Source organism: Netta rufina (genome assembly GCF_964035555.1).
Source record: "Netta rufina genome assembly, chromosome: 5".
Classification (NCBI taxonomy): Eukaryota; Metazoa; Chordata; class Aves; order Anseriformes; family Anatidae; genus Netta; species Netta rufina.
The window spans coordinates 39,542,814-39,555,180 of NC_140128.1; the positions used below are offsets into that span (position 1 = coordinate 39,542,814).

General features: G+C 49.3%; 1 protein-coding gene across 1 annotated transcript in view; it reads right to left on the reverse strand.

Annotated features, from left to right (window-relative positions):
* FLVCR2 (FLVCR choline and putative heme transporter 2) overlaps window positions 1-12,136 on the reverse strand; it is a gene marked incomplete at both ends in the record, with an annotated part of 32,944 nt that extends 20,808 nt beyond the window's left edge. Inside the window, 2 exons of the mRNA XM_084287922.1 lie at window positions 9,984-10,771; window positions 12,103-12,136. Of these exons, the coding sequence (XP_084144048.1) occupies window positions 9,984-10,771; window positions 12,103-12,136 (822 nt within the window). The remainder of the gene's footprint in view (window positions 1-9,983; window positions 10,772-12,102) is intronic.
* Window positions 12,137-12,367: the final 231 nt, after the last annotated feature.

Sequence of the window (12,367 nt, forward strand, 5' to 3'; positions counted from 1 at the left end):
CAATGTCTTTAGAGTCCTTGGAGAGGGTCAGTTCACGTAACTGGTCTTACTCTGCAGGTAAGGAAAGCAAGGATCAAGAAAATCGAGGACTGTGGTGCCCATAAGTCACTCCCAGGCATGGCAGAACAGAGCAGAACAACCTTGAGCCCTGTCCCTGTCCCAGGCTCAGACAGGTCTCCTGCCCTGCCCTCTAGCAAAAACTCCTTGTGCTTTCTGCACGCTTTTGCCATCGCATCTCCGTGTTCCTGGGATGATGACCGACTCATTTTGGGAGAGCCACTGTACTGGCCAGGATCAAGATCACAGAACAAACACATCCCAGGTGCCACAACTGCTGTTGTGTAACATGTAAGAAGACATGTAACTTTCAACAGCATCTGACCAAACTTTGTGTCAAACTGTGCCCTCCTCCACTGGGAGGCTGCAATAGCCGAGGTCAGGATTGCAGCAGACGTCTGTGCTGAGTTCGTTCCCAGCACCGGGGCATCCCAGGACCTGGTGGGAAGAGTCACCAAGAGACTACAAACGTGCCACGCCGGTACAGGCCATTTTCAGCAGCGAGAACATTCAGGGGTTCATTAAGCACAGTGAAGTGAAACGCAAACTGGGATGTCCCCAGATAGTAAGCCAAGGACTGGAGGAGTTTGAGACAAGTCCAGATACCACCAGTAGCAAAGGCAAGCCTTCCCAACACCCACGCAGCACAGGCAGCCTCCGACACAGGACTGAACTTGCCAGAGCTCAGCTTTGTCCAGACACAGCCTGTCCCCTGGCTGTTACAGCTGCTCAGGGCTGCTCTCCCAACCCATGCTGGCTGCTGACACGGTAGACTCGCTGACTACCCGTGAGCTTGACCATCAGTTGGCTTAGGGGCTTCAAGCCCCTATCTTTTGTTAAATTGCACGCTTCCCTGTTCTCTGTACAAGGCAATCAAGCCTGTAGCTTCACAGAAAAGGCACTTACACTGAAGCCAGAGCACATCCAGAGGGCAGAAGCCTGTTTGTCTCTGCAGCAAGTTTATTTTGGCCAGAGTGCAGTCCTGCTGCTCCAGCAGGCCTGCCCAGCCCGGGACGCAGCCATGCTTCAGTACTGCAGCCACCCTGGGCTTCTCAGCATTCCCTGAAGTTCAAGCTTCAAGGAAACAACTTTCAACACTGCTCCTTTCCAGAGGAGACTGGAGCCCTCCCAGCCCTCACCTACTGGGTTCCACGTGGGCTTCTCCACCTTTTACCAAATGAGGTCTATAACTTGCTTCCTGAAAACTGCTGCCTTGCCTTACTGCCCTTTCATTCCTGGAAGAACCAGGCTGGATTCCTGTGCTAGCTGCTGCTGCAACAATCACATGATGCTCACACGAGTTGCTGACCCACAGCAAAACATGCAGAGGAAGAAGGGAGGTTTCTCTGGGGCCACAGTCAAGATTCACTCTTTTCAGGTCTCCCTCTATCCTCTTCTACCTGAAAAAGGATATTGAGAATCTGTTCTGCACATCATTCGTAAATCCATTTCTGAGAAGTCCTATAGCCACCGCCTATCAAAAAGGGCTTACTCAGCTCTCCTGGATACTTCTGTTGGCTTTTCAGAAGACCTGAACAATTTTTCCTAACCACGAAAGGATGCTCGTCCTCACTGTTCCCCTTCCAGATAAGGTAACGCTTGTCTACTTGGAGTTTCTTAAACCTGCGAGAAAAATAGAAGGTAGAGGGGAAAAAAAAAATGCCAGCATAGCACTAGGAAACATTTTATATTTCAGGGTCACTGACATTATTAATCCTATGAAGAGGAGATCCCATAACTTGGCTAAAACTGAAGATTTCCCAGGGGATACCCTGGATTATTCATTGCACTTTTAGCAACAAAGACAAGTTCTCTACATCATGATGAGTATTACACCGCACCTACTTCACCTTCCACAGAGATTTTCAATTTGGTTCTCAGCAGGCCAGTACCCCTGTCACCACCAACCCAACAAACAACAGCGTAACCCATCAGCAAGAAAATTTAAACATTCCTTCACAGCAGAGAAACAATTTTTCTCCCTTCTCCACAGTTCCCACATCAGGTCTGGGAAACCAAAGCTGGCTCTGCAACGCTCTGTGCTACCCCTCTCAGAGCCATTAGGGCTCATAGTGCAGTCTTTCTCACCAGGGCACAAACTAGCATCTCCAACCTTTGTGCAAGGTCTCCAAGACCTATACAAATAGGGTCTCACTCCCAAAATTCAGCATTTCCTTAGTCTTCCAACACAAGAGCATCCCCACACCCATAAAATGCACAGCACTGTCCTGATCCTCATGAATCTCCCTGCAGGAAGCAGCCTGCTGGCACTTCGTTTTACGGCTTTGGGGTGATTTGAACAGAATAACAGGGAGGTCTACAACCACAGCAGAGTCCAAAGGCTGAGAAACAAACAACGGAAAGAATCTATTTCCTACCTGAATTTTGTCAAGGTGCAATCCCAACACTGACTTCATATTCAACCATCCACCAAAACAGTTGATAAAATTGAGAGCAAGTGGCAAGTACGATGGTATACATGTACCCAAGGTCTTGAAACGGAAAATGGGATGTCTGATTTATCTGATTGTATACCAAGAGTCCGCCAAAGGACGATAATCAGTGCAGAATCAGCATAGAAACTGTAAATGAACGATCGATGGAGGAGCGGGTCTCCACCTTAAAGAAAACTAAGAGTCAGCACCAGGAATACAGAAGCCCAATAAAATCCCCAAGCAAGCAGGAACATTGACAGAAGAGACCACCACACCAGGAAGGTCGATTAAAGTGTTAAAAGGCAGAAAGAGAGATGCTGTAAAGGCAAAAAAAAAAATACAACACAGAAAAATTGTGACAATGCCCTTGCAGGCTACATAAGCGTCATGACAGGGATGGTGCAGAGGCTGCATTTTTAGGTTCCATAAATACCCTCTTGTGAAGACAGCCTCTAAGAGGCACAATTCATGATTCAGGCCTAGGGCAGCACAGCGTGCCCACAACCAATATTAGCAGACGGTTCTGCACTGCACTCACATTCAGCTTCCTTGCAGCCACGAGCTAGGGGGTGGAAACAGCTCCAAACCACCACGGCAATTTTAACTTGCAAGAGGGAACTGTCTAAAAGGAAAGCTTCTTGATTAGGCAATTCAAAAGACAAAGGAACTAACCGCTTGCAGGTGGCATTGAGACTGCACAGAGACACTAAGACACCACATCAGGGGCTCAGAGTAAACGTACAGAACGTTATCAACACTTCTAGAACAGAAGAAATAAAAGTAATCACGGTTAAAGAGCAAAGAAGGAAAAAAAAGAACACCATACACCTCAAAATCCGTGCTTCATTTCTTCAAGCAAGAAAAAGAGGAGACAGCAAGCTGGACCAAACTAAAGTCAAACCATAATTAGGCCAAAAAAAGACTGAGGAACAGCTTGACAAACTAATTAAAAACTTCATACGCCGCACAATCAGGAAGCCTGCCAGGAAGTCTGGACAGCCAAAAGATGATCACCATGGAAGGAAAACATCTGAGACAGGGAGAACTCGATGAACTCTTGCATCAGCACTCACTACGTGATTTTTTGGGGAAGCTTCCACCTCGATAGAACCTCTTCATACTGCAAAAAGTCTGAAGTGCTATCAGTGGAAGGCTTTATTCAATTTATTGCAGTCAGTTCGTTCTATGAGGTGTCAGGACCAGATGGGATTCATCCAAACATTGAGAAGAACGAGACAACAGAAAACCCACACTACTCACACAAACACACCAAACCGTTAACTCTGGTCCCTTACCAAAACACTCAAATCAGGAATGCGGGAAGGCACTTTCCCAAACTGAGACTTTTTTTTGAGTTAGTGAAAACAGAGCGGATCCTCCTCTCTCTTTTCCTTAGCACTTACCAGGGACCACTGATTGCCCCAGAGCTGCCTGACCTAGGCCAGATGCTCCCATGTCCTCATGCACTCGTGCACTGCACCTTTCCAAAGAATTGTTTCATGGTGAAAAAAATAACCGAGGGCTTCACCTGCTTTCAGCAAAGAGAGCCTGTTGCCTTTGTCAACACACCACTGGAGCTGTTCTACCCTTCTAATCCTCGACATCCACGACGACCAAGGAGATGAGGAATCCTCTAGAAAGCCAAGAGCAGTATCATGCTTGGAAGAAAACAAGTGACACTTGAATCGTTTTACGGAGTCCAGTAAGAGGTGAGACCAGGTCAGGATGCTGCACAACCCACGTTAGCGATCTTCTGGTACCAACCAGTGCCGAGGTGCAGAATCTAACTGGTAGTGGCAAAAGGACACATATTTAACTGGCAAGAGGAGGAAGAAGCAGCACAGTCTGCTGGATCTGGACACCACGTCTTGTCACGGCAGGATTACCCTTAGGAAAGCGAACAGAAGGGCTCCCCTTCCCATACATTGCTCTCACACATATGGGAGGGGGACTTTGACCCCCGCTCGGTACAGACACCGGACAGTTCTGCCAAGGCAATAAAACTCATCGGACCAGGATCTTCACTACATTCACTCACCCTGGGAACCCCTCGGAAGAGGCACGTGTTCCAAAGTCCTGGGCACCACAGCTTCTCCTGTTACTCACGTCCATGTGTCACAGCTCTGCCCTGTAGCATTTCCTCCTTTTTTAACTACAGGTGTCTCCCATGCTGTAACCACGATATTTCACCTTTGCGATAAGGGAATAACAGGGTCATAACCTACAGGGAGCAGACAGCCACCCCCTTCCACACCCTGTGACTCCTACTGCACACCAGCTTCCCAGCCCCTTGCTATTAGCACAGGTCCCAGCTGCCTTTGTGCAAAAGGACTACAGTAGAACCAAATATACACAGCAGATCTGTGCAAAGCAGCAGCTGCCACTAGCTACCCAGTATATTTTTATTTGCATTGCTGCCCAGAATATGCTTCTTCCATGGATTTCAGTATTTCTGTCAGTGGCATAAGGGCCCACTGAAATCCAGGCCCATTGAGGTCAATGTACTTAAATGTTTGCGTACCACTGTTTAGTCACCTTTTCTACAGTGTTTTAAGAAGCAGAAAGGACCCAAGTGGCAAGAGGAAAAAATGTAATCCAGCCCTCACGAAGAGATAAGATAGAGCTTAAGCTTTTTTTTTTTTTTTTTAAATCCATTCACACTGATAAGAGAGAGAAGTTATTTCTTCAAACTGTACTTGCACAACCAAAGCTCTTCCGGAAGCAAAGTAAACTCCTTCCTCATCATACTTCTTCTGTGGCATCATCTCCTCATACTGTTTAACGCGATACAATGCCAGATAACGAAGGCCACTTCTCCAGGCAAGTCATCTGGGGCCTCTCAGCACTGAACACACCTTTGCCCGGTTTACTGGGGAAGAAATGCAACGCAGCAAAACAGCAGCAGCAGATAAGAGACAGTAAAGCAGAAGAGGGGTTTCGGCTCCAACAGCCACCTCAGCAGCTGCTGAAGTACTCAGCCGGAATGACACTTGGGTCAAGGACCTATTACAGTCACATAACAGAGCCAGCCTCCAGGGATCCTGCAGGGCAAGTACTCAGGGTGCCATAGGGCAGCCCCTCCCAGCAAAAACACTGCTGTCATTCATTTAACTCCCATGCTAGTTCAACTCAGCAAAACCCAAAAGTTGTCCCCTTCTGTGAGGGAAAAGGGTGAGTTGCTTTTGGCATGTGGCTGGGGAGGGAGCACCAGATGAAATGAGCAGAAAGATAATTTCAGGTTCCTGTGCCCTTTATAGAAGCTTGGGCATTCCTGGGATAGCCACGTCGCTGTTTGGTCAGCACACTCTGCCACACTGAGCCACATCCAGGATCTCGGGGAGCTGCCCACATAGTGCTCCTTGTGATCCCCATGGCCCAATCCACCCTGCCCTTCTTTGCAGGAAGGCAAAGGAGCCAGGGCTGGAAAATATCACCTCTAACTATTGCCACTACTGGCTCCTCAGTAAAATCTTCTCTGTCCTAAGAGCTAAAACCCCAGGAGACGTAGGGCCGGACTACAGAGGCATGTGAGGTTGACTACCCCCGTCCCTATACCTAACAGGGATCAGATCTCATCAGAAGAGATGGGGAGCCCCTCAGCAGGGAGGGAAGAGCAAATGAGCTCTAGAAAGAAGTCTGCTTGAAGAGATGAATCCCACTGGACACGCTCCATTTCCACGCTTCTTGGGCTTTCAGAGGCTGCCTTACCTGAAGGGCAAACAGCACAGAAGAGGGTTAGCGAGGAGGCAAACAGCACAAAAGCAATGGCCACTCAGATGTCGCAGACCTGATTACTCCCAGACACTCACCCCACACCACCTCCTGCAGATTCTTTCCCTCATTTCAAAACACAAGAAAAGAACCTACCAGAAGAGAGAGAACATTTCATTCATGCTTTATCATCCGCTTTACCCACTTCAAAAGCCATCACCTCATTACTGCTAGACTAACGCTCCCAGCACTATGCAGATAGCACCTAAAATCTCCACCTCAGGCTGTTTCTTTAACAGAAGTCCTAAATCACCTAAGTCACAGAGGCATCCCAGCTCCATCTGAACAAGGGCAGACCCCACCCGGAGATTAGTAAACTGTTGCATCATTTTTCAACCCAACGGGCAGAGACAAGCATAAAATTGAAGTTTTCTTTCCTCCTAGTCTATCAACAACTTCTATCAACTCCTGCTAAAAAATGAAGCATCAAAATTACAGCAGAAAAATCATCCAACAGCCTGAATCCTTACCCCAAGTCCCTCAGTCAGAATGGAGAGAACCAGGAAAAAGGTTGTTTTAATCAAAATCAACACAAACAAAAAAAAAAATACGCTGGTGGCAGAGCAATACAAAGTCACAAACACAAATGTCTTTCATTGCTCCAGCACAACGCAGTTAACACAGTGCTCTTAACACCAACAAACCTGAACAAGCATTGCCCAAGCATGGCAGTCCAGCACATGCCACAGGAGCTGATGCAGAGCGCTGAGGAATTGCAGTACCTGACCGGCTGGCTCCAGCTCATATATCTCAAATAGTCACAAGAATTGGAAGCAGCACAGCCCTGATGCATACCACTCTCTCCCACCCAACCTTCGTGCACAGGACTAATGCAGACATCCAGCACCACATTCCTCCACAGGTGATGCTGCTGATGACGTAGAAGACCCACTGCCACTCACGGCTGCATTTCTGATGCTTATCAGTCAAATTCCTCACAAATTAAAACACAGCTGAAAGGCATCACTTCTATTTCCTTATCCTAGAACTTCAGCCTGAAGAAACATGCCAATGTAGACTTTCTTGGTCTTTTAAATCAATAAGCTGATAGTAATATTTGAATAACATTAACGATCTCGTGTCAAAGTATCCAATTTACAAATAAATCCCATTCTATACCAACCCATATACAAACTTGCAGGGACAAGGAAAAAGAATACAACAACCAGTGCATTTCTCTGTTAAAATAGGAAGAAGTACAATGTAATGTATACGAGAAATGGGTAAATAAACAGACTGTGAGAGTGCTCTAATTCTTCTTTGCACTGTGATACCACAGCCAACACACCATGACCAGAAAAGCGTGAGGAGAATCTGATATTATCTAAGAGGATTTTTATTTATTTTTTTTAAAGATATTTAACACACCACCTGGCATTTCAATAATTTACTATTGAGAGCTAAGCTTGAACCTGAAGGTTACTGTCACACAGCAAGCAGTCACTGTGTCCTGAGCAGACATCAGCCCAGCAGTCACGGATGAGCAGAGCAGCAGGGCTCCCCTCAGGACAGCACTGCTGAGTGCAGTTTAAGGTGGACAGGACCATAAAGATGCAGGTGTATCAAACAAAGAGGCAGTCAAACTGCTCTGCTCACCCCTGTAGCTGCTGGTACTTCTGCCAGATAGGGATCTTAGTGCTTGGCACTTGATAAATAAGCATGTCAGAGATGTCTACCTTGAGGATCTTTAACTTGGACTGTAATGAAGTAACACGGCTCTGAAAAGAAAACCACACAGTTGTGAATGAATGAGCAGAGGGTATAATTTGCCATACTGAAATTACAAACCCACCATACTGTGCCCTTCACTGTCACTCCCTAAAACATACTCTTTAACTACAGACTCAGGAAAAAAAAGGGAAGCTTCTATTTCTTCCCCCTGGTCAACCTCACTGCTAAGCAAAATAGCTACTTTTAACTCACTGTAATTATGCACATCAGGACCCTTGTTTAAGGGAATGAAATGAATAGGTCTTTGCTATGGAGTACACCCTGCCTTTAGTCATTGCCATTTCTTGTCTCCCTGATTCTCTAAAAGGAAAGTCTGGGCTTACAAAGCAAGGGTTATGTACTGACCCATGGCCTAACTGCAATGTCAGTTCAACCCCCAGAGCAGTGTGGAGAACCAAATGTCTAACCAAAGTTTGCCTTTCACAATTGTTAGACTAACCCACCCCTTTCAGGGCGATGAAGATACTACCTACGCACATAGCACAGGCTGAACACCTCATTGTTTGGATTTCTTATGCACACTATTGAGTAATTCCACCTGAATAAAAAAAGGAAAAGTCTGACAGTGAAATGCTCAGTTACTTATTTACTCCTAAATCAGCAGTGTTCATGCCAAGTTAAATGCCTTCCACTCTAAAGATTCATTTAAAACACATAAAAAACAGCCCACTAGCTTGGGTGGTAAGAGGAAAGTGAAAGAGGAAAGTTTAGATTCACTCAGAGAAAGGTGAGCATGATTTCTCTTTCCAAAAGCTGTAAGCCAGAGTCTGCCTAACACAGTTCCACAAATGTCAGTTCCTCAAATGTTATCTCCGAGCATTCACCTCTTTTTGCTACAGCAATATTTCAATCAGTACAGAAAGGCAGGATCTAGGGGAAAGGAGACCTCAGATCTTGCTGATAATTTTGTATGCTGTAGGAAGAACCATGCTTTACAAACTACCCAAACGGCAAAAAAACACTAAAATCTGAATGGTGTCCACCCACAGCCCAAACCAGAGTCAGCTGAGGGAAGTGTGCAGTCACGTGGAAGGGATTATATCAAGTGTTGGAAGTTGGAGGCACGGGTCTAGCTAAGCTGCTAATGCCAGACTACTTCCCTCTTCCTCATGCCAATGTCACAGAGCTGGCCTCACTTCTGTGCTGCATCAGCATTAGTCTATCTGCTTCAAGCAGCAGGGATCAGTGGGTGTTCCAATGCAAGGGTCAGCAAGTCATTTCCCTGATCCTTTCAAAACTGTGAAAAAAATATCTCCTCCAAGCACCAGCTAGCTACCAGAAAAGCATGTTACAGCTTGAGCAAGCGTGAGCCACTGGCCTCCCTGACCTGCCTTTATACAAGTGTGCTCAGAGGCCTTACCTCCTCCTAGCCTGGTGGAAGATTCGCTTCATTTCACAACAAATGTGGAGACTCTGTGCCTTACTTTTAAGGAAGAGAAGTTGGTTAAAGGCCTTTTCCCCTGGGCCCAGTCACAAGGAGGCGGCAGCTATTCTCCTTCGCCCCACCTAGTAACCAGCAGGAGTAGGATATTGCCATGTCAAATCCCAATGCAACCACAGCCCTGAGATCTGCCGGACACTCGGCAGAAGGCATGTTTCTCAGCACCATGCTTCCCTCTCCACTCCATCCCTGGTGCTATCTGACCACACCGCTGGCACAGAGACTCACAGAGAGGGGAGCAGGAGGGAAATGAGGAAGACTTCAAGGCCCAGCACTGCTTGATGCCAGACCTTGTACCGCCTCCAACTTCGTAGACCCAGATCCCACTCACCTTGGCCACTGCATCCACCCCACAGCCAAATTCAAGCCCCATACAGGCTCTGAGGGGAGCTTTGTCCAGTTGCCTCTTCCCCTGGCTCCATCCCTCCAGGAGGGAGCACACATAGGCCCTCTGTATCTCCACCTCAGCTTGTCGCTCTGCCCCGTTGGCACTCCCTGGACCCCTCCGGGTGTCGCCCAGCCCCACCTGGGCAGCACCCACCCCGTACCTGGTTCCCAAAGACAGCGATGGAGCAGGCGGTGGAGACCTCGTGCGAGCCGAACCAGACGGAGGCGATGCACGAGGGCATGCCCAGGATGAAGACCTGCGCCAGGGAGCAGATGACCTGCCCCAGCACCGTGACGGGGAAGAGGGGCGGCCACAGGCTGCCCAGCTTCACCCAGGCGCCCAGGGCGTTGAGGGCCGAGCCGGTGAGGGCGATGAGGCGCAGACCCCTCCTGTCCAGCAGCCAGGCGACGGGGAAGAGCAGCGGGATGTAGGTGAGCATGTAGCTCATGGACAGCCAGTCGATGGCGAAGGCGCTGACGCCGTAGAAGCGCATGAAGACGTTGCTGATGCTGCCGTACTGGATCCACTGGAAGGCGTTGCACAGGGAATAGCTGCTGAACAGCAGCAGCACAGCCCAGCGCCGCCGGGACACCCGCACCTCCCCGGCCACCCCCGGCCCCCGCTCGTCCCCGCCGGGCTCCGCCGGCTCCTGGAGGCTCTCCTGCCGCACCATGCCGGCCCCGCTCGGCTCCCCGCAGCCAGCTCCGGCCGCTGGACCGAGCACCTGGCCGGGGAACCTCTCCCGGCCGCCCTGCCGGCAAGCCCCGGCCCCTGCCACCGCCCCCGGCCCGGCCCGGCCCGGCCCTCCCGCCCCGCCCGCCGCAACGCGCCGCCCCTGGGCCGCGGGGAGCGCCGTGTGGAGGGGCGCTGACAGGGCCACGGGGGCTGGCGGTGGCCTCCGGTGGTCCCCCGGGGGTGGCCGCCGTGCTGTGTGCTCCAGCCCCGGGTCTGCGCCCAGAAACCGCAGCACCTTCCCTGGCGCTGTGGCACGCTGCTGCGGGGGCAGGCTGAGCGATGGGGAAGTGTTGTGCCCTCAGCCCTGGTGTTCAGCCCTCATCTGTGGTGTTCAGACCCCAGTCAGGGTGTTCAGCCCCCAGCCCTGGTATTCAGACCTCATCTGTGGTGTTCAGCCCCCAGTCAGGGTGTTCAGCCCCCAGTCCTGGTGTTCAGCCCTCAGTCAGGGTGTTCAGCCCTCAGTCCTGTTATTCAGCCCTCATCTGTGGTGTTCAGCCCCCAGTCAGGGTGTTCAGCCCCCAGCCCTGGTGTTCAGCCCTCAGTCAGGGTGTTCAGCCCTCAGTCCTGTTATTCAGCCCTCATCTGTGGTGTTCAGCCCTCAGTCAGGGTGTTCAGCCCTCAGCCCTGATGTTCAGCCCTCATCTGTAGTGTTCAACCCTCCGCCAGAGTGTTCAGCCCTCAGCACTGCTCACCTCAGAGCAGAAACAAAAGATCCCCGCCCCCAAACACCAAGGTGCCCCTCTGCGAATTGAAGGCACCAGGCAGCCCATGCCCTCAATGAAGACCATGGGGACACATCCCCACACCAAGCCGGCTGCCCAAGGCCCCCACCAGAGCCCACAGATAAGCACTGGGCAGGGACATAATGTTCGAGGGCACAGGGGAGGTTATTGGCGTGCTTTCTAATGCCTGGTGCAAGACAGGCTGCAGTAGACATAGATAAACAGGAGTCACAAAAAGGCTGTGGATTGGCCCAGAATTTTGGTCAGGGACAACACTGTGGGGGTGTGTGCAGCCTCTGACCCACTCTGAAATGCCACGGTGGGTATCTGGAGAAGGAAGCGTTTTTGTTTTTCACTTGAGTTGGCTTTCAGTGAGTTTTTGTGCTGGGGCACACTATGAAATGAAACACGCAGTGAAGTCAGAATTAAAGCATTTCAGTTCGACTGAAGCAAAGCAGATAGAAGTGATGTTTGTTTTCATCCTCACAGGGAACTCTCAGTCAGTGAGTCAGCTTGTGTTTTCCAATTGCTTTAGGAACATGTCACCATGGCAGATTGCTGCCTAGAGATCACTTACAATCTGTAATTCTTTCCATTAACATTGTTATCTGAATTGTATAAAGATTGCTCAGCATAAGCGTTAAAACGTGGACGTGATTGCACGCTAGTGTTGTTCAGCTCTCTTCCAGCATTAAACGAGAAGCTCAAAGTTCACTTGAAAATATGTGAGTGATGACCTGTCTTTAGGACGTCATAAACAAAATCTGAAACAAAATCTTAGGCCACAGATGAAAGAGTGATGTTTCTTTGGCTTGTATTTACTTTGTGGACCACTATCAGAAGGTACTGGCGCCATCCTCCACCTTATCCACCTGACTGTTGCCAGGATCTAAGGCAGATGCTCAGCTTTGGTGCCTTTTTATTGTTACCTGCTATGCAATCAAAAGAAGAGAAGCTTTGGACAAACGAATTCCAAGGAGAGCAAAAGTCACCTTAAGTGGCTCTTGCTGCGTATCCTCACAAAGGTCATATCTTGTCACCTGTGGGTTTTCTTACTCACAGGAGTGGCCAGAAAGCACAGCTGGAA